The sequence below is a fragment of the Setaria italica genome, chromosome IX (genome assembly GCF_000263155.2).
Source record: "Setaria italica strain Yugu1 chromosome IX, Setaria_italica_v2.0, whole genome shotgun sequence".
NCBI classification, from domain to species: Eukaryota; Viridiplantae; Streptophyta; class Magnoliopsida; order Poales; family Poaceae; genus Setaria; species Setaria italica.
The window spans coordinates 47,678,792-47,705,923 of record NC_028458.1 but is presented as its reverse complement, the minus strand read 5'-3'; the positions used below and the strand labels follow the sequence as shown (position 1 = coordinate 47,705,923).

General features: G+C 46.4%; 4 protein-coding genes across 5 annotated transcripts; 2 read left to right on the top strand and 2 right to left on the bottom strand.

Moving 5' to 3' along the window:
- LOC101752991 (late embryogenesis abundant protein 1) lies at nt 1-1,523 on the bottom strand. The gene is made up of 2 exons (XM_004984480.3): nt 630-1,523; nt 1-522 (listed from the first exon to the last, which is right to left on the bottom strand). Exons 1-2 carry the CDS (start codon nt 1,430-1,432, stop codon nt 228-230), a joined length of 1,098 nt encoding a protein of 365 aa, XP_004984537.1. The 5' UTR covers nt 1,433-1,523; the 3' UTR covers nt 1-227.
- A 6,076-nt stretch (nt 1,524-7,599) lies between these two features.
- On the top strand, nt 7,600-13,242 carry LOC101786326 (probable ADP-ribosylation factor GTPase-activating protein AGD14). Of its 2 annotated transcripts, none has more exons than XM_004984478.3 (14): nt 7,600-8,046; nt 8,188-8,249; nt 8,530-8,617; nt 8,710-8,771; nt 8,857-8,953; nt 9,208-9,597; nt 9,682-10,203; nt 10,439-10,543; nt 10,647-10,787; nt 10,860-10,946; nt 11,063-11,140; nt 12,500-12,623; nt 12,719-12,764; nt 12,856-13,242. In XM_004984478.3, the coding sequence occupies exons 1-14, from the start codon at nt 7,945-7,947 to the stop codon at nt 12,899-12,901; spliced, it is 1,950 nt and encodes a 649-aa protein (XP_004984535.1). In that variant the 5' UTR covers nt 7,600-7,944; the 3' UTR covers nt 12,902-13,242. The 2 variants fall into 2 exon arrangements, with proteins under 2 accessions (XP_004984535.1, XP_012704173.1); XM_012848719.2 differs by having other exon boundaries at nt 9,670-10,203.
- A 1,755-nt stretch (nt 13,243-14,997) lies between these two features.
- LOC101785917 (chaperone protein dnaJ 20, chloroplastic-like) lies at nt 14,998-15,495 on the bottom strand. Its single transcript, XM_004984475.2, has one exon. It carries the CDS (start codon nt 15,493-15,495, stop codon nt 14,998-15,000), a length of 498 nt encoding a protein of 165 aa, XP_004984532.1.
- A 5,347-nt stretch (nt 15,496-20,842) lies between these two features.
- On the top strand, nt 20,843-26,659 carry LOC101785506 (mitochondrial import receptor subunit TOM40-1). The gene is made up of 11 exons (XM_004984474.2): nt 20,843-21,194; nt 22,675-22,756; nt 22,829-22,928; nt 23,021-23,116; nt 23,213-23,263; nt 23,418-23,483; nt 24,171-24,272; nt 25,528-25,596; nt 25,674-25,757; nt 25,970-26,065; nt 26,192-26,659. The coding sequence occupies exons 1-11, from the start codon at nt 20,996-20,998 to the stop codon at nt 26,246-26,248; spliced, it is 1,002 nt and encodes a 333-aa protein (XP_004984531.1). The 5' UTR covers nt 20,843-20,995; the 3' UTR covers nt 26,249-26,659.
- Nucleotides 26,660-27,132: the final 473 nt, after the last annotated feature.

Below are 27,132 nucleotides of genomic sequence, written 5' to 3'. Positions count from 1 at the left end.
ACTTCCAAAAGCAGAGCTTCTCATTAGTAAGCATTTACCAGAGGTTACAAAGGCAAGTGGGAAATTTAACATTGTGGAAAGCATGGGAAAAAAAAAGGAAAACTTGAAGCACGAAGCTCTGCTAGAGACTACTAGTAGCAGTTTATTATTTGCCCGTGCAGGGACGGCGTCTCAGTAGGCCGGTGGCCGGGCCACGTAGCGCCCGGTCGCGCGCCACGTACGCGCACTCACATCTTGCCCTGGCGGTGCGCGCAGGTGGAGCCGGCGCACCCCTCCACGCACTTCTCCACGCACCGGTCCACCCGCTCCGCCGCGCGCTCCCGGAGCGCCCGGTCCTTCTCCTCGAAGTACACCGACGCCACCTTCTCCGCGGCGCGCTCCTTGGCCGCACGCTCGTCGTCGCCGCCCAGCCGCGCCCCGTGCAGCTGCTCCGCCGCTCCGTTGCCGCCCAGCGTCAGCTTCTCCTTGATCGCGCCCGTCACGTTCCCGAGCGCGCCCAGCAGGCCTGGCCCCGCTTGCCCCCTGCACGCGCAATTAACACACGCAAATCACACGGTCAAGTGTCAATCTAATCGTACGTGAACACCAGTGTGTAGAGAACGAATAATGATCATCGAAACGGCACGTACCTGTCGGCGTCGTGGGCGCCGGCGGCCGTCTCCCTGGCCCTGTCTGCGGCAGTCTGAGCGGTGGCCCGGGACCTGTCCCTGGCCTCCTGCGCGGCGCCCCTGGTTGCGTCGGTGTACTCGCCGGCCTTCTGCTTGGTCACGTCCCTGGCCTCCCTGGCCCTGTCGGCGGTGTAGTCCCTCGTCTCCTGGGCCTTGTTCCTGGTGGCGTCCCCGGCCTCCCTCGCCTTGTCCGCGGTGGCGTCCATGGCCTCGCGCGCCTTCCCGGCTGCCGCGTCCTTGAAATCGCCGAGCTTGTTCTTGGTCGCTTCCGCGGTCTCGCTCGTCTTGTGCGCCACGGCGTCCTTGGTCTCCCGCGCCTTCTCCACGGCGGCGTCCTTGTACTCACCCAGCTTGTTCCGGGTGGCCTCCGCCGTCTCACTGGTCTTCCGCGCCACGCTGTCGTTGGTCTCCCGGGCCTTCTCGGCGGTGTAGTCCCGGTACTCGCCGAGCTTGTCCCCCGTGGCCTGCGCCGTCTGGGAGGTCTTGTCGGCGGCCGCGTCCTTGGCGCCGCCGAAGGTGCGGCCCACGGCGCTCACGAAGGACTTGGCGCCCTCCTGCACGCTCCCTAAGATGCCGCCGGCGCCGGCGCCGGTAGCACCGACGACGTCGCGGTCGGCGCGGGACCGCGCGATCTCGTCCGCGGCCGACCGGGCGTTCTTCTCCGCCTGCACCAGGTGCCCGTCCCGCGCCCGCGCGAGCTCCTCCACGGCGCGACGCGCGTCAGACTCGGCGCGTGCCTCGTGGGTGTCCTGCCTCGACGCCATTGCGATGGTCTTCTCTCTCGACTTCTCTCGGAACGATGTGCTTCTTTCTTCGACTGGTCTGAGCTAGTGTTTGTTTCGTGCTCGAAAGTGTAACAGCACACAAGTGAGGTGAGGCCCTGGAAGCGGTGAAGCGCGTATATACTCCGGCGTGAGAAATGAGAGCGCGACACGTAGCTCCGGGAGTGGACACGTGTGACTCGTATAGGGAGACAGGGAGCAGTGACACGTACGTGACCAGCGCGTCGCGTCGCACGCGAGAGCGACGCGTGCCACCACTGTGGCTCCGTTGCCGATGCCTTTGCCGCTTGCTACCAGCTACCGTGTGCAGTAGGCCTTCTGGACCTTTCTCTCCTTCCTGCTTCCCTATTTTTTTAGGGCTTCTTGTGTTGGACTTCATCTGGGTTGGGCCTGTTTACGGTCTGAAAGGGCGCCGAGTTAAAGCCAGTCAGATGGGCCTTAAAACGAATAGTACCATATCTGGGCCCTCATCCTCTTCAAAGGAAAAAAAAACTAAACTGGGGCCATGGGCGGCCGATACCAGCTCAGCTGAGATTCTAGATCTAGGTAGCACTCAAGGACCACGCCTTTTTGGTGGATCCATGGGGTTTGGATAACGCGCGGTTGCACCTTCCAGTTGACACCGGGTGGTTGCGAAATAATCCTAGCTGTGGTGCCAGTTCAAACCCAACAGCGGCAACGCCCCCATCCATCTTCTGATCTGCGCACCTAACAGCGGATCGAGCTGCCGCTGCGTTGGTATAGCTGTTCAACCACCAGATCTCACGCCTTCCGCCCAGCCGGCCTTTTGGCCAGATCAGTAGATCCAGTGGCGGGGTTTGAGCACCTAAGGCAGTCCCAACCTACAATTTCTACGAACAGAGTCTACGGTGCCACGTAAGCAAAACATCTTCTCTGGAAACCATCTTTCACAACCCACAATTTTTCCACCCGTGTCCATAATAAATTCTCCCCTCTTCTCTCTCCCCATCTGTAATAAATTCTCCCCTCTTCTCTCTCCCCCATCTATTAGTGTAAGAGGAGTACACCATTAGTGTAAGAGGAGTACACCATATATTAGTCCTGCATTGCTAATAGACGAGGGTGTTGGGGGTTTTCCTCCATATAAATACGAACCACTACCCTCATGGAAAAGATGCACCATAGACTACTATACAGGATGGCTCCCAGGTTAGGGTGGTCTATACGAGTTAGGTTTTGCCTTTTTCTACATTATTGCGCCGCCGCTGTAGTCTTCTCCATTCCATTGCGTCGGTGTGCACCGGCAAATGGGAGATCAGATCTCCGGAACCAGTCGTCCTTGTATTCCTGCACCGGGCGAGGACGAATAAGGTTTTTGAGAAGCGTTCCGCGTGACTGCTTAAGTTCGTCGCCACGGCTCGTCCTCCGTCCAACCTTCGGGTCGCGACGTACCGTTATCTTCAACATCGGTTGCTGCGATCCGTCCGCAACACCGTTATCATTCCGTCACCGCCGCTTGTCATCATGGCTTCCCGGCAAGTGCGCCATGATCTGATCTGGTTGTTAATCATGTTTTCTGAGATCATGATTATGTTGTTCTTGTTGTTTAGTATGTTAGAGTTTTGCATGTTAGTATTGTCTCTTGTCATGATTTATTTATTTCAGAAATTAGTAAAGCAATTGCCTAATTATCCAACACCATTGCCTCTTCTTCCTCTGATCTCTCTTCCCCGACCAAACCAGCAGCTCCCTTCTTCTCTGCTCAAATTAATTTACCTGGACTGCTTGCTACCTTGGCTGCCAATCTAGTCGACGGCGAGCTGCAGTGCAGGCGCGGCTGCGGGGCTCGCGGCATGCTCCATGCTTTGATGAGTTAGGTGCCGTCACCAGGGAAAAACGGAATGGAACGTAAGAGCATGAGCACCGCGAGAGGCAAAAAAATTTGGAAGGGAATGAATTCAGTTCGTGAAGCACACGTCCTCGGAGTCGGCTGAATAAGCTGAAGCGAACAAGTCCGAAGATTGAGATAGAACTCCGCTTATTTTGTTGTTACTGCTGAGATTGAGGACATGTCCCTGGCCGGCTGGCCGCAAGAAGATTGAGCTCGCGCAACCGGCCAGCTCCAAGGCCCCCGCAGGCGGGCAAGCGGCGGTAGACTCAAGCAAGCGGACAGGCAGCGTTGCTCATACGACTGGCCAGCAGCAAGGCCATGGGCGGGGAGCTCTGCGCCGGCGAGGTCATACTAGGGTGAATGTGGGCGGCACACGCGTCAGCAGTTCACAGTGGCGGGTCGGGGCGGCCGTGCATGGACGGCGGCCTCCGACGAGAGTGGACAACAGCCACCGAGGAGTGCGAGCGCTGAGCTATCTAGCGCGGGCGGCGGGCGACGGCATCAAGCTTGCAAGCTCCCCTTGGCGTAGCGGAAGTCCCCCAGACAGTGGGGCCCACAACGTTTGGGGAGGAAGGAAGCGCTGAGAAGCCCCCAACGCGGAAGCAGTCGCGTCCTAGCGTGTTGGTCGCTGCGCCGACTCGGTAAGGCCAATTTGGCACGGCTTTAGCTCGTAAAAAAACAGTTCTAGCTCTAGATCATATGAAAAAGCAGCAGTTTTCTGACACTAGCTTATTTTGTACGAAAACGTTTGGCAAAACGACTTCTCCTAACTTTTTAGAAGATGTCAATTGTCCAAAATACCCTTATATTTCTTTTTTCCCTTTTCTTTTTCTTTTTTTCATCATTTTCCTTTCCTTTTCTTTCTTCATTTTTCCTTTCTTTTTCTTTCCTTTTTATTTCTCCTCTCCTCTCTTCTCCCCTTCTTTTCTTTTCCCCTCCTCTCTCATTATCCGACCAGCTCTTTCCTTCTCTCTCGCGCGGGCGGCGGCCAGGCCATCACCCGCATCCCCACCTCCGATTCTCTACCCTCCACCTTCAGCCCCACACCCCCACCTCCTGTCGGCGGACGCCGCCGATGCTGCGCCCTACCCGCCGCCGTGGACTCCGTCGGTGCATCAGGCGCGTCACGCTGCCGCCGTTGATCTGCCCCAAGCCCGCCGCCGTGGACTCTACCGACGCATCAGGCGTGTGACGCCGCCATCGGTGCTCCACCCGCCGTCGATCCGCCCCAAGCCCGCCGCCGTGGTCTCCGTCGGCACATCAGGAGCGTCACGCCGCCGCCGATGCTCCACCTGCCGCTACCGCCACCAGGTTAGCCCCGCACCCGTGCTGCTCGATATCGAGGACAGCGATGGAATTGGATGGGGATGAGCCGCGATAAGCCACTATTTTTGGCTTCTCACGCGGGGAGGAACTGAGTCAGCGCGTTTTGCGGGGCTTCTCCCAGCTTGTTGCCGCAAGCCGTTCCACGTCAAATTTTTCTCTCTCTCGTCGGTAACTCTGTTGCCACGTCAGATTTTTTTGACATGGCCCTTATTAGATGCTATAGAAACTGGCTGAGATGGAGAGTTGGGACTGCTCTGCTCAGGAGGCCAGCCATGCTTGTTTGCTCTAAAAATCAACGGACACTAGCTGATTTGGATACATAGTACTAAACTTTAGCACAGCACTTTTAGCACACTTTTAGCACTTGTGCATCCAAACATGTGTGCTAAATTTGGTATGCTAAAGTTTAGCACATCCCTTTTCACTAGCACACCCAAGGGGTGCTAAAACCTACTAATAGTGCTAAAAGTGATCCCAAGCCCACATTTTCCCTAGCTGCCCCCCTCTCTCTCCTCCCCGCCACCTGCCTCTTCCGCATGTCCTTGCCCGCCCCCACTGGCCCTGCCTCCTCCGCCCAGCCCCGCCGACCACGCCGCCAACGCCAGGCCCCACTGCCTCCGCCGGCCCCACCTCCTTCGCCCGGCCCCGCCGCCAATGCTCGGCCCTGCCTCCTCCGCCCTGCCCCACGCCTCCGCCGGCCACGCTTCCTTCGCCGACCCCGCCGGCCTCCTCCGCCCGGATCTGGAGGGGGCGCGCGAATCTAGTGCACGACGAAGCACGAGGGGCGCGCGCTACCCACGGCCACCCCCTGCGCGTGCGCGACAGCCACCGCCTCCGATGCCTCCACCGCACGGCCCGGGCAGTCCAGTCACTCCCTCAGGCTCACCTCTCCTCCCCCCTTCAACCACCTCACTTCCTCCGCATCCCCCCACCGCCGCCCGCCGCCAACGGCGCCATGGGATGGCTCCATGCCACGCACACCCCCTCCACTCTACCCCATGGCTCGGGATGACCACCAATTCGCCACGCCCCGCATCTCCACCCGCTGCTCCGCCAACCCCATCCAAGCTCCGCACGGCAGCAAGGATCAGGTAAGGATCTGAGCCCAGCGGCGAGGCGGTGGCCAACTGAGGACACCCGCGGCCCGCGAAGAAAGGCGAGGTGAGAGGAGAAGAAACGCAGGAGCCGCAGGGGAGGTGAGGGTAGGCATGAAGAGGAATGAAGAGGAGTAAATGAGGGCAATGTAGTTATTTTTCATCAAAGATACTAAACTTTAGCACAATAATCAAACAGTCCCAAGTGCTAAACTTTAGCATCCCATTTGAGAGTGCTAAACTTTAGTATCCCATTTAAGAGTGCTAAACTTTAGTACTATGCTAAAGTTTAGCGTATCCAAACGGGACATTACTATTTTGCCATTAGCCAGGGGTCCATGGCCCCTCTGAACTACACTAAGATCCACCCAGAGTAGATCCATCCAGGCTCCCTGGTTTTTCTACCGCTAGCTATCTTTTCCTTGGTTTCAACCTTCGAGAGACGGGAATTTTTTCAAAAAAGGTGTACAGTACTCAAGGGAGTTTACGTTCCTGCCACAACGAGCTGCTGGACAGAAGACGACATATGTTGCCGTGTTTCGCCGCAATCTAAGGATGCGTTTGGTAGAGCTTTTAAAGTTGATTCTCTGTTAAATTTAGGAGGAGCTTTGTCAAACAGTTTTTCCAAAGAGAAGTAATTATCTGCTAATTCTGTGAAGTGATTCTTTAAAATAAACTAGGTGAAGAGCTGGGAAAAGGTAGCTTCTCATGTTTCGTTGAAGTGATTCCACATCATAATTTTAAGAGTTTTAGACTAAAAAAATTAAAGAAAATTATTTTTAATTATAAAATTATTTTTATTAGAGAATCAGTTTTCATAGAGAACCTAACGAACCCTAAGGCGAAGCAGGGTCCTCCGGGACTCTGGATGGGACGGGAATCCGGGCTCAGTTGGGTTTGGGTAGGATCGGTGGCGTTGTTACTGGCTTACTGCTGTTTCCCATGATGTTCACAAGTTCCTTGTGTCCGCTTGACCACTTCGAAAGGCCCATTATTGGTAACCCCAAGATCCATCCACCAGTACTAAATAAGGTCCTGTTTAGTTGCCCGATTTTGGACAACCAAAATTACTGTGCTAGTACTGTAGCATACTGTAGCGTTTTCGTTTGTATTTGTGAATTATTGTCCAAATATTAACTAATTAGGCTCAAAAGATTCGTCTCGCAAAGTACAACCAAACTATGCAATTAGTTTTTGATTTCGTCTACACTCAGTACTCCGTACATGTACCGTAAATTTGATGGGATGGGAAATCTTCCTTTTGTATAGTATCAAAGTTGGGATTTTAAGGTAACTAAACAAGACCTGAGATGAAATATGCACATAAGTCATATAGTTTGGTAAGACCAATGTTTTAAAATCAAACATAGTAATACGGAAACAATTTATTTTCGAAGAAAAGGGAGTAATTGGCTCCTTGTGCCATGGCTCTGTGCCTCTGTACAACAAAACGTCACGGGCGATTTAGGGGCATAATAGCCTGTTTAAGAGGGTGTTTGGATACGTGGTGTTAAACTTTAACAGTGTCACATCGGATGTTCGAATGCTAATTAGGAGAACTAAACATGAACTAATTATAAAACTAATTGCAGAACCCTGTGCTAATTCGCGAGACGAATCTATTAAGCCTAATTAATCCATCATTAGCAATTGGTTACTGTAGCACCATATTGTTAAATCATGGACTAATTAGGCTTAATAGATTCGTCTCGTGAATTACACTCCATCTGTGCAATTAGTTTTGTAATTAGCCTATATTTAATACTCCTAATTAGCATCCAAACATCCGATGTGATAGGTGTTAAACTTTAACACATGGTTGCCAAACAGCCCTTAAATTTCTTTAAGCCGTTGCAACTACCAGCGTACAGGTCACCCTGGCACCCTCCTCGGTCCTCGCATCCCATTGCCAATTTTCCCATCGCCATCTCGCACGGCGACAGCGGTAGCCCAGTTCGAAACGCAAGGAACCAAGCGCAACCCAACGCCCAGCCTGCAGACACGCAGACCGCCACTCCCACGCCTCGCTTCTGCTGCTGCTGCTGCTTGCCCCGTTGCACGCCTTGCTTCCCTCCGATTCCGGCGCCCATTCTTCAATCGCAGAAATCGCCCGGAACCCGCTGCGAGATCGCCGGCCGAGCCCCGCGCTCGATTCGAGGGGAAGAGCGGCGAGCGACGCGACAAATCCAGGCTGAAGTTCTCCGGCCGAAGCTGCAAGTGCGATGGCGGCCGCGTCCAGGAAGGAGGAGGAGAGGAACGAGCGGATCGTGCGGGGGCTCCTCAAGCTGCCGCCCAACCGCAAATGCGTCAACTGCAACGGACTCGTAAGGGCTCCATTACCCCGTCATTTCTGCGTGGCCCGTGGCAGCGTGGCTTGCTTGCTGCTTCTGATCCGTGGCGGTGCTCGATGCTTACTCATTTATCTGTGTTTTCTTGGTGTGTGTGGCGATGTGACTCTGATCCAGGGGCCGCAGTACGTGTGCACCAGCTTCTGGACCTTCGTCTGCGTCTCCTGCAGCGGCATCCAGTGAGTGCTGCCTCGCCTTCTCCGCTCCTGTCACCGGATTCCGTGCATTTGAGATCATCCGTGCCTCTTGTTTTTCATCGAGTTTTGTTGGATTGGATTGGGTTTTCAATGCGTCGCCTACCCAAATTAGCGATGCATTTTAGTTGTACTGTTCGACTGTTCGATTGGATTGGATTCGAGTCGTTCTGAAGAAGGATTGACTTAGCTGCTAGCTAGTTGCATTCGGGCATGCTTATGTTCTGAATTATTCTGTTATCCTAACACATCGATGCACTTGTAGCCGTGAGTTCACGCACCGTGTGAAATCCGTCTCCATGTCCACGTTCAGCACGCAAGAGGTCGAGGCTCTCCAGAAGGGTGGGAACCAGGTGAAGCCATCTGCTGAGTTCGTTGTTCTGCTGTTTGCGGCTTGGGGATGCCGTTTTGGTTCATGTGCTAACTCCTGAACTGATTGATGCAGCGAGCCAGAGAATCGTTCCTGAAGGATTTTGATACCCAGAAAATGAGGCTACCTGATAGCAGGTAAAGAAGAATTCAGTAACTGTTATCTGTTTTGGTAATACATATACATACCAAACAAATGTCCAACTAAAACCTATTGTTGCAGCAACATTGGCAATCTTAGGGAATTCATAAAAGCTGTTTATGTGGAGAGAAGGTATGCTGGTGGGAGGTTTTCTGAAAGGCCTCCAAGAGATAAACAGGTAAATTTGATTGGATCTTAGAAGTCTAGTTATTACCCTGTCTGAAAATTATCCATTATTATCATTCTGGCATTTTGACTATCAGAGGCTTCAGCAAGCCTACTGCTATATTTACTGAATACCTATAGAGGTGTATTTGTGATTAAAGCTCATTTATGCTTTATTCATTAAGTAAAGCCTTCTTATAATGTACCTTTCCTAGCATATTTTGTAGCAATGCATCTTTCTGAGGTAAATGATATTCCATCTTGCAGAACCAAAAGGCCCATGAAGAAGAACATAGAAGGGCAAGCTCCTACCATTCATTTTCACAGAGCCCACCTTATGATTACCAGTATGAAGAGCAACGCAATGGGAAACAATCTGCATTCCTGAGTAGGAAGCCTGGCTCAGATCGGGGGCTTCAGGGGAAGATTTCTGGATTTGCTTACAATTCACATAGCCTGCATGAGAGAATGTCTGAGGACGGCTTTGCTGGTGAGAGTTGTGGATCGAGGACTTCTAACTGCTCAGGGTCAAGCATGAGTGATACAGTTAGAACTGCACCGCAATCACCTAATTTTCCTGATAATGGATGTTTCAGCCCACCTGTGGTAAAAGATCAATCAAATCAACAGAGTTCCTATGGGCTCACTAGTTCACAGGTGGGTGGAAATGTATTTCTTGAAAAACGTAATTACTTTCATTTCTTATCACATTATAAATAAATATACCAGTCTCTCTTGCAGAGAACTGTATCAGCAGGAAACATAGATTCAATCTCTCTTAAGTCAGGCAAGTCAAGCTTGTTTGATTTGATTTTTGAGGATGATAATGTTCAAAGGACTCAGAAATCCACAAACTCCGCTGCTCCAAGTTTCATAGCCTTTTCTGATGCTATTAGTGCCCCAAATCAAGATCTCTTTAATTCCACAGCTGCTCAGAAACACCATGTAACTAACTTGGATCAATCTCTAGACCTATTTGCAAATAGGCCTACCGAAACTCCATCTGCTGATAAAGCAATACCAGCAGCTCCGTCAATGGACAATGCTGGGTGGGCTACATTTGATACACCTCCAGAGCAAAAGCAATCTTCAGTCACTGGGCTTTCTTATGTTCCTGCCACAAGCAATGATAAACAGACTCTGAGTCGAGATTTGTTTTCTTTTGAATCAAATGATGAGCCAACATGGTTTGAGAGCTCTAAGGATAATGCTTCAGTTACCAATAAATCTATTGCCACATCTCTTGATACAGGCAGTTCTCAGGTGAGCAACATTTTTTGTTGATCTAGAAGTTTGCTCTTTCTATATATGTTTTATGTCAATATGTGTTCGCAATAAATGATGCGCGCTCCTTTTAAGGCATCACACGTCCTTTTGGAATATTTAAAATCATTTTCTTTTTATGAAATAGCTGATGGCATTATGAAGTTCTGCTATAAGCTTAGTCTTGCGCTTCAAATCTTATGTTTCAATTTTTCAACTTCCTCTTCTATGGCAGCCTTGGAGCGCTTTTGATGCCTCCAGTACTAGCACCCAGTACACTGTCAAGGGAGATCTATCATTGCAAGGTTCTAAAGGACCGGTGGATGAAAATAGTTCTCAGGTGGGTAAATAATGAATTTCATTAATTAGTTAGTTATTTTCTGGCTTTTAAAATGTTGTTAGGTTGTTTGTTCTAACTCACTGCGGTTGTTGTTTATTTATAGCTCTGGCATTCATTTGATGATGTTAATGGGGCCGTTTCTCATGATCAACTATGTGCTCAACGGCGAATTGATGAGCACAGTAATGTTGTAAGCATTTCCCTTTCAACCAGCAATCCATTTATGTGCTCTGTAGCTTCAAAGGTATACCATTTCCCTCTGCCTTTTTTGTATGGTATAAATAATTCAGCACTAAAGGTGTTTCCTTCCATTTAGGGATCTCAAGATGATGACCCTGCTCAAGTATTCATGGATGGATTATCACCTAATACGTTGCTTTCTGCTTCCGCAGAGCCATCTCTGGTATCTGCCATTCCTTAAGTGATATGGCTCTCAGTAGTTCCTATGCCATTTAGCTTTTTGTATACAGTTCCTCTCACAATTGATTTTTGGGCTTATAGATCACCTCTTATTTACAGGAAGGAGCCTCTACTGAGCAGATGCCATTAAATCCATTTGAGCTTCCATTTGACACTCATTCAGGGACTCCTGATCTGGTAATGCCATTTCTTCCTTCCGTTCATGGAGTTTTACTTAGGTTGGCCATTTTTTTTTTGTATGCTTACCTTCCATGAATCGGTTTCTCTAGAGTCTAGACGCCCCCTGTAACCAGTAGAATCTTGCAAACTGTACAATACGCCAATATAGCCTAAAGCATTTCGCTGTTGTATAAACTTTAACAGTGTCACATCGAATGTTCGGATGCAAATTAGAAGAACTAAATATGAGCTAATTATAAAATTAATTGCAGAACCCTGTGCTAATTCGCGAGACGAATCTATTAAGCCTAATTAATCCACCATTAGCAAATGGTTACTGTAGCACCGCATTGTCAAATCATGGACTAATTAGGCTTAATAGATTCGTCTCGCGAATTACACTCCAACTGTGCAATTAGTTTTGTAATTAATCTATATTTAATACTTCTAATTAGCATCCAAACATCCGATGTGACGGGTGTTAAACTTTAACAGGTTGGAGCCAAACAGGCCCTAAATAGTCTAGAACACTGTTGATATAGGTTTGCAAAGACAGGAAGTCATGTCATAGTCATGTGACTTCAGCTCAAACAGCTTATTGTCAGAGGTCTGATAGTATAGAATTAATAAAATTGCGAGTCAATCATACAACATCTCAATTGGCAGGGGCTCTTGAAGTCCTGTCAATTTTCAGAGTTGTATTTTACTTGTACTAGTCATGTCTGAGTACACATAAGCAGATTAGCTGTGACCGGGATCAGATGATAGTCAGAATTGTGTGGTTGTACATGTGGAACCTATTCCAGAATATTCTTTAATACTATCTACTAGTTCAGCCTACTGTTGCAGGTTTCAGATCATTTTACCTGTAGCCCTGTGCTGTGGGGTCCGATAATTTATTCTTTGATGTAGAATCAAATCATAACCTAACCTTAAAATTCCGGTCCTACTCCTGCAACCTGTATCCAGTGATTGCCAGCATATGGGGCGTTTGGTTACCCGTCACATCGAATGTTTAGATACTAATTAGGAGTATTAAATGTAGACTATTTACAAAACCCATTACACATATGGAGGCTAAACGGCAAGACGAATCTATTAAGCTTAATTAGTTCATAATTTGACAATGTGCTGCTACAGTAAACATTTGCTAATGATGGATTAATTAGGCTTAATAGATTCGTCTCGTCGTTTAGCCTCCATCTGTGTAATTAGTTTTATAATTAACTCATATTTAGTCCTAATTAGCCTCCGAATATTCGATGTGACACGGACTAAATTTTAGCTCGAGGAACCAAACGTGCCCATAGTTAACTTGCCACCAATATCCTGGACTACACTTGACATCAATTCCCTGACATGCTCCATCTTTTGCAGTTCATGGACGTAAGTTCATTGCAAGAGGCCTTGCCAAATCCGGATCTACCAGCTTTCCTTGATGGTTTGCCTGAAACATGGTTCTCCAGCAGTTCTTGTGCCTTCGTTCCATCAGCATCACATGGTATGCTTTCCTTGACAGCATCATCAATGATTATCTTTCAACCGTTCACACCCAAACCACCAAGTATGACTGTAAAAAACCTGGTGCATGTTCAGGTGGACTACCCTGCCTTGTCGAGCAGGCCCCGAACTCTCCGCTGCGGTAAACTACTCTGCTCTGCTGCCTGCTTGCTTCAGTATGATCCATCGATCGTTATTCAGGCTACTCACTGAGATCATCTCTGTTGATTCAGGAACATACCGGTTGGCACTGTATCGACAGGAAATCCTTTCGCATAGAGGATGGCGACGGAGACGCTAATCCGCGTCATGGTCATGTCGCTTTAGTTAGATGAACTTTAGAGCTAGGCATTTTGTGAGAACCCGGATGATGCTGTAGTAGTGGTGGTGCACAGCGCAAGGTGATCAGAGGAGGTTCAATGGAGGAAATATATTTAGTAATTATAAGGTTTCTGCTGGTGCGTGGAATGTGTATATTCTTTGTCCACTTCATTTCATGTACTCTAAAATGAACGGGCTGGTTCATTGTTCCAACTCCGTCAGAGGACGATTCACACCAAAGGTTCAGAGAGTTCAGGCTGGCAGGGCGTCCTGGTACATCTCTCTTTCTGATAGCTTCATCCAAACTGTCATCCAAGTAGTTCAGGTACTTTCTCGTCTCCTGCGGATATGCTTGAAAATATCTGCAGCATTGGCAAGTTGGCAACCCAGTGGGCTGTGGCGACCGCGGCGTGTCGGCTGGGCTGGCCGGACAAGACGGGACTATGAGACGATTTAACGAAAACAACTTGTTATCTTTTTAAGTTGTCTCATAGTAATTCTATTCTCTTAATTTATGCATAGAAAAAAAAAAGAAATATTATAAGTTGCATGTAATCACAACTCGTACAAGTAGTCGTCTAGTAGTCCTAAAATCTAGCATATGATCTCTCCCATCACCCACTCTTCTCTACATCAGTAAAAATCCTACGTGGCATTGCATGAGACGACCTATGAGACTGTTGAGGTGTAGCAATTTAAATATTAACTGTATGTGGTGGACAAATTGGGCCTTTCTGAGAGTGAGCCTATTGGATAACTTGGAGATGATGGGAGTGATGGGCAATGTTTTGGCGGCAGAGAGTGGTCGTCAGATGATTCGTATCACAGTAGCGCACCATATTTTGGAGAAAGTCTACGCGGTTGGATCCGTTCGAATAGGATTTCTTCCTCTGGTGCCTCTCAATGTTTTGTTTTACACAGCCATTGTAAGAAGGTGGACGAAGTGCTTGATTTGAATGTGAATTTGCCCGTTTTCACGAGAGTTTGTGTTTTATTGTCGGCTATTGATTTAATTGTTGGCGCAAGTTTTGAAACAACGTACCACAACGGCACAAGCAAAATGGCAACGCAACAGCCGAAGACAAGGTAACCGTGTCGGCTGGGATGAGTGAGTCTTGCAAGCTTGGAACAACCCTGTTCTTCCGGGGAAACATTCGGCCGGGCTCAAGGATCTCCACAATTTCTTATGAGTGCCCTTTTCAAGCGGTTTTTAAAATATGCGTAAGTTTTGGTCAATTGTGTAGGAATCTACACTACTTAATCTAAACGAGATCTTTAGCATCTAGAACATGAACACCACTTAGTAAAAGGCTAGAAACATAACCAGCAGCCATAGTTTGCGACAATCTGGCCATTTGTGTCGTTGTGCCGTGGACGATGTCGGATGATGGGTGCCGTAGATGTTCTAGGTCCGAGTAGATCCCGCCTTCCTTCAAGTCTCCACCTCGTCTGTCCAGGGACAACGATGGTGGCACGGCGGCGGTCTTTGGACGACTCCAACACTGCTGTGATCGGGAGGCGTGCAAGGGGGTGTGCATAGGGTTTAGCGCGTTGGTGTTAGTCCAAACCCGCCGACCCTCCTTTCTCTTATAGCGTTGGGTCGCTCGGGACCGCAACCAACTATCGGTTGCGCCTCCGATCGAGGCGCGAGGTGGGCACGTGAGAGGAGTCCGAGTTGGGTGCTACTTATCCCTCCCGTTTTCCTCTCTGCACGCTTCTTTTCCTTTTGACCACCTCCAAATATTTCCAACAGTTTGTTAATACAAGTTCGTTCCAGTTCCAATTTAGGAATCGATTTGGTGAAAAAGAGCGTTTAACTTAAAAATTGACCGTATTGCACCTCAAAGAGGAGAAAATGTTTACTACCGTATTTCTGCACACCGTACTTACTACAAGCTCCTCTACACTCTAAACCGTGCGAATGTGCGATGGTGAAGACGAACGCTGCAGGAGAGCGTAAATTACAGCTTCACGGCACCGTGCGCACGCGTTGTCGAAGCGGGAAAAAAGAAAAGAAAAGGAGGAGAAGAAATCAACACCCGCCGCCGACGACACTACCGGGACTGCTGCGCGGCCGCCCGGCGCATCCTGCTGCCCCACGTCTCCCCGCCTGCGCGGCCGCGGCGCTCCGCCGCGCGCCACTGTAGCCCGGCCAGCTGCGCCTCCCAGTCCGCGAACCCCGCGCGCCGCGCCGCGCGGTAGCCGGCGTCGCCGAAGCCGAACCCGCCGCCGCAGCCCGCGCCGCAGCGGAGCTGGATGTCGTAGCCGCGCCTGCGCTCCGGGTCGGAGAGCACCTCGTAGGCCTCCCGGGCCGCCATGAACCGGTCCCCGCCGCCGGGGCACGCGTCCGGGTGCCACCGCCGCGCGGCGCGACGGTACGCCGCCTTGATCTCCTCGGGCCCCGCCGTCTCCTCCACCGCCAGCACCTCGTACATCGTCGCCGGCGCCGACACCGCCGCGGCCGACGCCCGCACCCGCGTCCGCCGCTGGCACCTGGCCCCGCCGAAGTAGCCCGCGCCCGCGCCCGCGGGCTTCGCGCACACCGAGTTCATCCTCCCCTTCCAATCCGCTGCCGACCTCAACGGCTCAACCCGATCGAAAGACAACCCAGAAAGTGATGTGTGCGACGTGTAAGCTAGCTGCTACGGATGAAGCGAAAGCAGTCGCGTCTCGCGCTGGCCGCTGGCTCTGCAATCTTGGCGTCGAAAGGCCGCGGACCTGGCGTTTAAATAGCGGGGAGCCGGGGAGCGCGCGCGCGTGAGCGTGAGCAACCAGGACACCAGGGGCGGAGGCGGGAGGGATAAGCGAAGGGCGTCAGCGCCCACGGGATGCGCGCGGGTTATTATTCTGTTTGACGCGCGCTAATTGCCTGTAGCTATAGCGTGATTGATATAGGAGTACAGGTTTTTACCACCGTTGGCAGTTTGGCGATTACTATTTGTGCCGCGGTTTGCTTGGAATTGTTCTCTACTCCGTAGATCCGGACGTTCTAGAGGACGGTTTGGCGCGACAGGAGGGGGACGCTGACGTGCTGCGCCGTTTCTAGATTTTTGCTTTTTGTTCGTCGAGATCTGCTCGTTGACTCGATGACTTGTGAAGGGCGCTCGTAGCCGTGATTTGTTTTGTTCTTGCCAGTTGCCACCGTGTCCTGCCGATGCGCGGGTGCTTCGGTCCAACGGGGAAAAAGGCAGACATTAGTACGGGAGATGAGTCGCCGCTCATCAGTGACGTTTCTTTTCTTTCGAGTACGAGTAACTTATTTTAATAATGATGATGTTAGGTTTCTACAGTTTGAAACACGAAAATCTCTATAAATCTCTGATTTCTTGAAAGGGAGTTTTTAAGATGGACTATGGCCCACAGCTACTAGTTTTTTGACTTGGACACAGGAGGGTTAGTGGCTTGACATGTGAGAAGGTAAACATGAGAAATAATTTGTTTTTCTTAACGAAGCCAGATTGTCTCTATCAAACAATATGAACAACTTGTCGTGGATTGTTATTTCAAACAATAACTACACATTGATTTTTTTAGCGGGTGGTGTAAGTTACTTAGTGCAATGATCGATCTTAAAGCTATGTGACAACCCTTTAGGCTCAGAGCCTCCCTCGGACTAGAGGCAATCTAGTGGAGGTTTTATTCCCATCAACAAACCCCCGGCTTTTAGAATCTACTCTCTCCGTTCTAAAATGTAGATTGTTTTGGCTTCTCTAAATGCATAAATTTTGCTATGTATCTAAACATAACTTTATATTTAGGTGCATATCAAAATCTATGTACCTATAAAAACCAAAACGATTTACATTTTGAAATGGAGAGAGTATGCATGTAGAAGATGGCGGATCTAGCCTATAGTGAGACTGTGAGAGTGATTGCTTGCTAGAGATCATGTTGAGCTCCATGGCTACTAAGATATTTTTATCATTATTTTTAAAAAGAAATCTAGAATCACGTAGGGTTGAATACACGCGATTAAATATATATGTTAGAGATAAGTAACTGCAACAATTTGACCAGTGATGATGGCCTTGATGAGGATCGATGGAAACCATCTAACAATAGAGACAGCCAACTACAATATTTTGACAACTTAGGACAATCTCGAGCAACATGTCCTCGAAGAGATTTGAATTGGATCTAAATACCATTCCTAAGCATATGACTGGACAAAAGCGAACAAAGGGATAGATTTGATGCCACCGCCACGACGACCATGAATGGTTGATGGGGGTTAGAACTTAGAAGGTGACATGGCTAATTAAGGACATATACTATAGACATGATACTGTATAATAGAAAAAATAATGTCTATAAAAGTGTATTTCCTATGCTTCACGTTGCAATTAAACAGTTATGAAGAACCTAAGGACTCCTTTTAGTTTAGATGGATCTAGCTTCGACTTCTCCCCTTCCGAAAGTCCAAAATAAAAAATATGACTTCAGCCTAGAACACCTTGGCCATTTGCCCGTTTGCAAAAAAAAAGAAAAAAATGAATAGGGAGTGGAAAAAAAAAGGAAAATAGCTCCTCCTGGCTTTTCAGCTTTTCTCTACCTCATAGGAGGGAAAAAAACATTCCGCTTAACATTTTTACGCAACACTTGGGCTCTACCAAACTACTTTACCGCATCAGGAGTTAGAGTCGAAGCTACAACGCTAGGTAATAAAAAGAGTGAGGCTACCTACGGCCGCTGTTGAGTCAACGGGTGATCACGGACAGGACACACTGGGCTGCCGAATCGGACAACAGGTGGCATGCACCGTCAGATCAGTCACAGCCAGGGGTACTCCAATAATTTTCCACTTGGCATCACTGGTTGCTCACCGCGCGTGGACGTGGTTTTTCTTTGGATCGATCTCGCTAAGTCGCTAGTGTATATATGCTCTAGATGCACGACCTCCTCTTGCTTCTAGTGACTAGTGAGATACTGTAGATGCATATACCTTTTTGCCAGCCTAGATGATCGGGACCTCATACTATGTGCTGGACCGCTCGTACAAACCCCTTCTAGATCGATTAGACCGCCCAGTGTGACTGCATGCACGGGTGCGTGGCTAGCTGTGGCTCGACGGAGAATTCGGTGACGGCCTGACGGGGAGACCCTGTCACGGTGAAAACGACGTGCTTCTAGACGAGAGGTCCACATGGACGGTCGCTTTTCTGCTACTGACTTGCCGGGTGAGCTTATACACGCATCGATCGATTGATCCTTTGCTTTATTAAGGGGTGTTTGGCTCACATCGAATGTTTAAATACTAACTAGAAGTATTAATATAGTTTAATTACAAATCTAATTACACGGATGAAGACTAATTCACGAGACGAATCTATTAAACCTAATTAGTTCATGATTTGATAATATGGTGCTACAGTAACCATTTGCTAATGATAAATTAATTAGACTTAATAGATTCGTCTCGCGAATTAGGTCAGGAGTTCTGCAATTAGTTTTATAATTAGCTCATATTTAATCCTTCTAATTAGTATCCGAACATCTAATGTGACAGTGCTAAACTTTAACCGCTTTATCCAAACAGCCTTAGACGAGTAGGCGCCGACTGGCTGGCTCATTGGTCATTGTTGCTGATGCGTATGTCTCAGCCTGATTTGGAAGAAAAAGGTTTTTCTAGAGAGGAGTGCAGAGAGTTGCGCGCACGTACACTTGGCTCGTATTTACTCGTCGCCGAGAGAGTTGAAGTTTGTGCGGCTGAGAGAGACAAGCTTTGCGTTCCGTTTCAAACTTTCAATTCTCGTGCGCGGTCATTGTTAATTCAGCAATGAGGCTACTGTGCACGGGCCTGTTCGTGGCTGGCAGTGGTGCCTGATGGCGTTTTCTGATCGACATGCAGATCGATCAGGAAGCAAACAGGGAACGAAAGTCAACGGTTCATTTGATCACGGTAAAAGGACACTAGCTAATGTCTAATGCTCAGTTGCTGGTTGCGGCTATACTTTCCTTTTCCACGTTACTTCTATCTTTGCATTAACGATCTCTCTGCTTGATTACAGCCATACACGTGCGTGTGTAACATCAGCCATCAGGAGAGTATCGATAATATTCTCGCGCTCGACATCACTAACGATCGGGCCGGGTTTGCATGCATGGAGAGTAACCACGTCCGTCCACCGCCGTCACGTCATGGACAAACCGAGCACGTACGTGCCAGTGCCACTGCCACTGCTGCAGCTGATCTCATCCTGCATTTCTACCCACAGAGCCCAGCAAAACGTCAAATGCGGTAGCTTCTTGATAAAACCGTATTGGAGCATAAGAGCGATCAGATGCCATCTCGACACGTGTCGTCATAAACTCGCATATTATTCTTCCGCGACGGCGACAAACTTTTGTTACTATCTCAATCTACACTCTTAGCTGATATATTATTGGGATTTATAAATTCAATTTTATGAAAATTTGAATAACAACTAGTGTAGTGTATAAAAGTGATATGTATGGACATATTTGCATTTCGAAGATCTTTCAGCACGACCATTACCGGCCGTAAACAGGAATAGGTCCGTCGGTGACCTAATTTTCCGATTGGTGAACAATAATCTTGTAGCAATTGAGATGATATATTGTAAAAGAAATTGCTGATCAAAGTACACTTCTAAACATTTTTTCTTAAAAAATCGTAATACACACCTAAAAATGAATGGGTGTAGTATCGTCTTATTCCGATAAAAAATGGCATGTATCAAGCACAAATTTTAGGTGTTCAATCAAAGGGAACGCGAATCAGTTATCACGTTGTTTATCATCAACGCTTTCAACGACTGTACAGGTACAATTGATTCACCTGTAAGAGGAGTGTATACACGACCCCATAGTCATATCGTAGGTGTGTTTATCTGAGTTGCGTATGCATGTATAAATGAGTGCATTTGTTACACCACGTACCTACTAATTGATTCGTGCGTACTTCGTATCAACTGGATTTGACCACTTTACTGACGAGGAGTGCTTGCTTCCAAACTTCGCTACTTATACAATGTCCAATAACAGGCGAGCCGTATGGTAAATGAGTAGCCCCTGCGCACACAAGCTCTCATCAGTGAGTCATGAAAATAGTTATGGAAAGGTGGAAGACTAATACAAAGACAGGTGATGTCTTAGGTGCTCAAGCATCTGGCGATGCAAAATTCAACTTCAAACAATGTGTATGCAATAAGGACAAGAAAAGGGAAACGTAAGTGAACGGTAGCTACCTTTCTCTCCTTTTTATTTTTCAGCTCTTAGCAAACTTCTTCTCTTTTACTTCTAACCCAACCACGGGAGACTCCCCCATGCTTTCTTACAAGAAAGTGCCATGCTTTTAATCAGGACGGCACAGAAGTTTCAGCAACTTACGGAGTTCGACGCTCTAAGCAATTCACCACGAAAAGCTTTGCTTCTTTTTCTACTTCTGAGTGTGTGCATAGATTGTAGTTGTAGAAACAAAAATTTTACAGCATGGTAGATTGCATCTGAAATAAATTTTGCATTTGTAGTTATTTTATAGTTTTTGAGGTTTGGAAAAATTTACCTTTTGCATTTCTGACTTGGAATAAAGCTTCTCCAAAACAGCATAAGGGGCTAGTTTTGAGTGGTATTCAAAGTTAGAGGACAAAGTATTTCTAGTTTTGTAGTTGAGGGATGAAAATTAAATTATTGCAATAGCCAAGGGATGAAAAATAGACTAAATTGTGCGTACCTAAGACTTTGTTGCTTCCAGACGTAGCTGGTTTTATGGTTTCATCCACAATGATCAAAATGGTTTTAAGGAAAATCCCCTGTCTTCAATTCCCACGCATATCTCATCTAGGTATTTCACTGTCCCACTGACGGTAGGCCCCACAAGCCCTGGAGAAATGAAACCCTCCCAAAACCCAAAAACGAGGGTAAGGCAGCGGGCAGCGGCCCAGCCGAGCAGATAGGAGAAGAAAAAGAAGCAGAGGGGTTTGGTGAAAAAGGCCCCGCCGCCTCCGCGTCGCGAGGTGGGAGACGACACGAGGCCAGAGCCGAGCGCCCCAAACCCAAACCCCAGAACCTCCGACCTAGGGTTCCGCCGCCATGGGATCCGCCGCCTCCGCTGCTGTGCCGCCGCCGCCTCCCCCAGCGCAGGCCCAGGCGGGCGCGCCGCCGTATGGGCCCGGGCTCGCCGGGATCCTCCCGCCGAAGCCGGATGGCGAGGAGAAGAAGGTGGAGAAGGTTGACTACCTCAACCTCCCCTGCCCGGTGCCCTTCGAGGAGATCCAGCGCGAGGCCCTCAGTTCGTCCCCTTACCCCTCCAGCTTTTTACCTCCTTAACAAGCTAGTGCGTGTGAAGTGCTGCTGCTGCGGCATTGGGTAATTGCTCGTTGGTATGCGCGTGCCATCGTTTTGTTGGCGGCCCGTGATAGAATTTGTTGCCCGGCTGCTATTGAATCGCTTGGCACGAACCGATTGCTAGGTTGCTGCAATATGTCTGCCGGCTTTGCTGTTGGATCTAAAATGCGTGGTGCTTCAGTGCTTTGTTGATTGCCATTGTTGTGCTGTGTGCGCCTTAAGAATCGTGTGGTGCTTCAGTGCTTTGTTTATTGGAATTTTTTTTGCACATTGTTGATGTGTGTGGCTTGAAAACCGTGTCGTGCTTCAGTACTTCGCAGTGGCAGTGCATTAGCTGCTGCTGTAGACTGTGTGTTCTGCTCCAAGGTATTAAGTTGAAAAGCTTATGTTGTATGCTGCTTAGACACTGTGGGAGTTGGTGGCTCATTCCACGAACTCCACTATACAATTCATCAAACAGTTCTATCTTGTTACAAAGTTGCAGCTATCCACAGACACCATACCTCACCCTTAATAAAAGCTCATGCAAGGATTAACCTATATTTTTTAATATTACGCTGAGCTTTGCCTGTTAGTCCATATGATTTTTATTGACTTGTTCCAGTTTCCCATCTTACCTGTCGAGTTTGTGATGCAAAGCCCTAAAAATTTTAAGACAAAACTTGATAGTCGATATGGCCTTCTGGTATACTGACTAAGACAAAAGTATGCTGGTAAGTAGCTGGGCATAGGTAGCACAATTTAGGTGAAGCACGATCTATTTTTTTTGGCAGTTCCCAGACTGCTTTATTGTTTAGTTCTTGCAATAGGTTTTGCACATATCTTTAGCATCTAAGATCTCTTTGCACTTCTTAGATTCAGATGTGGGAGGCAACTTGTTATGGCTGAAGTAGCATGCATTCCTGTGGTCCTACTCCTACTACCTTATATATTTGACATTACGTCTCAGTTTACTTTGATAGCTGATGAGTATAGCTACAAATACAGTTCAATCCTGCAATCCCCCATTTTGTTATTCATAGCCTCAACAAAATCTTAATAAATTATTTTTTCTTAAATATTTTTGTCAAGTTCAACTTTTAATGTAGTCTTCATGAATGTATTAGAAAGCGATAACCTGCAAGCTAAATATTATGGATGAGTGGAACGATTGAACGTATTTGATATTTCAAGAATAGAATATCATTAAATTTACACATGCTCATTATATCTGTTGTCCACTCGTCAAGCTAACCGTTTAGTTAGCTTGGTTAACCGTAGGATCCATGCTCTGTATAGTTCGTATAATTTTATTGTTTGATCAAGTAGGAAACCTGTAATGTTAGTCCAATTGATTGTTTTGTTTTGTTGGTGCATACACACTGCTGCATAAATTTTTCTGTAGTATTTCTTTCGTGAGCTCTGCTGAAGTGCTCATTTTGCAGTGTCTTTGAAGCCTGAACTCTTCGAAGGATTGAGGTTTGACTTTACAAAAGGGTTGAATCAAAAGTTTTCTCTTAGCCACAGGTGAGGTTATCACATAAATTTTGGCAAATGTCTTATTTTATTTTTGTCCAGTTATTCTAACAGCTTCCACAGTGTTTTAATGGGCTCCATAGAAGTTCCAGCCCAGTCAACTGAAACTATTAAAGTTCCAACTGCACATTATGAGTTTGGTGCCAATTTTTTAGATCCAAAGGTTTGTTCCATGGCATTCAATATTATTGTGGCACCTGTCATGTTGATGTATTTCTTAACTCATTTTGCTATTGTGTATGAAACTATCTGTAGTTAATGCTCATTGGGAGGGTGATGACTGATGGAAGGCTTAATGCTCGTGTGAAATGTGATTTAACAGAAAATCTTACACTGAAAGTAAATGCACAGGTAGATGGATCAAAGAGTTTAGGTTCACTGGTTAATCCTTTCTGTTGTTGATGATTTGTTTCCCCTTATTTTTACTGATGGTTACTCTATTCCCAGCTTACCCAAGAGGCGCATTACTCCCAAGGGATGTTTAACTTTGACTACAAGGTTAGTATCCCTGACAATGCTTCTTCAGTCAGTTCCACTTGCCCAAACATTTATGATCAATTGCTTTATTAGTGTGTGTATTGGTAAGCAATTATTTTGTTTCTAGTTTATCATACATGTAGTCCTTGTATCAACTCTTCACTTATCTGTATAGGGAAGTGACTATCGAGCACAATTCCAAATTGGAAACAATGCATTCTATGGTGCAAATTATATTCAGGTAAAGACTTTTACAATGCAGTTTGCTTTTAAGTTTTGATTCCCATCATAGTGTTATTGGCGTTGATAAAAAAGAAAAAAAGTCTTTGGTTGTTTGACTGCCACACAAATTCACTGGCCTTGATTTATCTCCTTTATTCATCTTCGTGCTTATCTGTTTGAGTCTTACATACTAGTATTTTTTTTCCTTCAGCATTTACTATTTGATTGCTTAGTACTCATAATGTCATCCATTGATTATCTTACATTCTTATTATCCTCATAATGTGGATGCTAAGAATCAATTCAGTCTGCACTGTGGGTATTTGAACCTTGCGTTTTCAAAACTTGAAAACAAACGTTATTTTCTTACAGGGTGTGTAAAATTGAGTTGCTAGTTCAATGCCAAATTCGAGGTAACTTGGGCACAGTAAAATTTGTGTATTTGGCTATTTGCGACTGAAATTAGGTTATGGTACTACAGTTCAAGTTTTCAACACTATCAAAGTTGTGGGTGGCATGTTGATTTTGTACTTTGCTAAGTGTCAATTGTGGATTGGATAACTCTTTATATGCCAGATTCCTCTGTATTGAAATTTTAAGAATGTTGTGCATTTTCTCTACTTTAAATTAGCTAGACTTGTTATGGCTATCAACATCGATTGATCATTTCTGAGCTTTTTCTGACAATGGAACCTTAACTTTTCAGAGTGTTACTCCGAACCTGTCGATGGGAACTGAAATGTTCTGGCTTGGTCACCAAAGGAAGTCTGGAATTGGTTTTGCCTCTCGCTATAATACGGATAAAATGGTAAGGAGCTTGGAGCAATCATTTATATTTTGCTTGTTCATTTTGCAACAAGGGATGAACTGGTTATTGACTTAGTATGTTCTAATTGACTTAAGCTTTAATCACATAGTTTCATTTACCCTATGTTCGTGTTTGATCAGTGTCTACTTTCTTTATGCTGTCTGTATTTCAAAAGTTTGTGAGATCTTTGAGGCTTTATTTACAAACAACTAGAAGCCTTTTCTCGAAGTTACATGTTTAATACAAAAATCACTTGTCCATTGTTATTATGTTGCTGAACACAAGAACAATGACATAATTATTGGTTCCTTTTAGTTTCAACATTGCTATTGGTGTCATTTCTGGAGACACTCTGTTCAAGACCTACCTGAAATTTGTGTAACAAATAACTATGATCATTGATGGATCCGATGTCTAGGAATTCCCTTCCCCAGACCCCACCTTGTGTGGGAACTTTCAGCACAGGGTACACCCTTTTTATTGATGGATCCGATGGTTTGTCCGAAGGAGTTACAAACATGGACTAGGTTCATGTCAGATGTTGAGCTTATGTCGTAGCATTGTAGGCCTAGTGACGTATGAGCTGTCTTAACGCTATCTTTTGAAGATTTTGTTGGAGCTCGCCAATAGACTCAATATTATTGATTTATTGGAATCACTTTGGGGGAAAATCACATAGTTACATTTAAATTCAATCAAATTCTTAAAGACGAATAACTAAAAGAAGATTCTGTTCTCAAACAGTATTGATTGGCTAGCCAAGGTCTATTCCTTGGCATACACTAGGTTGTACGTTCAAACCCCTGTACTTGCATTTCATGTTGGCTAGTGCAGACAGCGGGCCCACGTCAGTTAATGTTTTTGAGAACAAAATAAAGGATGGGGCACACTGCGCCTGCGGCAGAACTCAGTTTTCTACCTAAATTTAAATGCATCCAAAAAAATTTGGCCTGTTTAAGAATTGGTGATAATCGCTGATACACTAGCAATACATTTAACCCTGAGTATGAGTAGGTTGTCCAGTTGCCCACCTTTCCTCAATAGCTTAGCTTTTTGTGAACTGGTTGGAAAGTGAAACTCAACATTGTCAGGGATCTAATATAAGAACACCATTTTGTCATTGCTTAGCTCATTAAGCTTTACCTAAGTGGCTTAAAGCCTTAGAGCTCACACTTGTGTTGCACATAGGGACCTGAGTTGCTTTTAAGAATGTAACATAATCACAGTAATCACTGTTTTATCTTAAACATTTCAGGTGGGTACTCTACAAGTCGCAAGCACCGGAATAGTTGCCTTAAGTTATGTCCAGAAAGTTTCTGAGAAGGTTGGGACATCCACCATGACAACAGAATGCTTTCATGTGCTGTGTTGACTTGATTCTAAGTTTACACTTATTTGCAGGTTTCCCTCGCATCTGACTTCATGTATAACCACATGTCAAAAGACGTAACTACCAGCTTTGGTTATGATTACTTGCTTAGGCAGGTCAGTGTTTAAAACCTCTTACATTCCATGCCAGATAACATTGCATTAGCTATTGAGTTCCTCCAAGTAGTGTATGTCTTCATCAGTTTGTTTCTATAAATGAATATGCATGAACTGTATGAATTCACAAGGATGTCATACACGATTGTTGTATTCCTCTATTTTTCCTTAGTTCCTTTCTCATAATTTTTTGGAAATAAATTCTGTTGCAGTGCCGTCTAAGAGGCAAAATCGACTCAAATGGTGTTGTTGCTGCATACTTGGAGGAGAGATTGAACATGGGTGTCAACTTCCTTCTTTCTGCTGAGGTAAGAACGACATAATGACTCACAATCACTTCCTGCAGATATGTTTTCTTGCACTTGTGGAATCAACAAGAAATAAATGTCAAGGTTTAGTGGAATATTTATCAACATTACAATGTTGTGGTGCAGATTGACCATTGTAAGAAGAATTACAAGTTTGGTTTTGGAATGACCGTAGGAGAGTAATTATGCTAAAAACAATGGCTGTGGGTGCACCTGAGATGCTTACACAGCTGGCTTTGCATTGGATGTTACGACACTTCAGGCCTCAATTTTGAGTGAGCAGGTTCTTGCCCTTGTGCCTTGGGGAAAATACGAGTAATCACTTGCTACTTTACAGAGTTTCTCTTTCTGTGTATTGGTGGTTCGGAATTTTTAGCTGCTTGATAACGTGAGCATGGGTGCCGTGATTCTTTGTTCATCTTGATGGAACTAGTTGAACGGTGTTCAAATAATGTTTGTATCGGTTGAGTGATAAGTCACCACCAGCCCTCCATGCTAGGCATGTCCTGTACCATCATCTTACGGTTCTGCCATACCAGTATCTTGCACGAGCCACTGGAGATTTTACGGTTCAAAGCTTCTGACCATTTGCCATATTTTAAGTCCTCGCGCTTCTGTTCAGCCATGCTAAGTCAGAGCAATTAGTATAGCATGTTATTATTATCGTGCTAATGGCGTTATGATTTGTTTTCATTCATTCGGTGCTACAGAGGCTCAGAGCTTTTTGTCGAGTTGCTGTGGCTCTAAGATAATGTAGTCGTATAAATTACCCCTCTTGCTTATCGGCTGGAACGATACATTTTGCTCCTGATATGGTTAGTTTGACCGGTGGGAGGATATCTAACCTTTGCTTTAGCTTTGGTCCGGTAGTTTGGTGGATGCATTTTATTTCTATCATCTTCGCATTTATATGATTGAACCACTTTTTAATCCCATAGCTTTTATTTACTCTGCTAAATATATGATATTTATGAACCGATTAGCCTGTACTTAACATCATATATTAAAAAAAAGAGTGTATGATTGAGCCATGCAACCTCTGCTGCCAACCAAGAAAACAGGAGTAC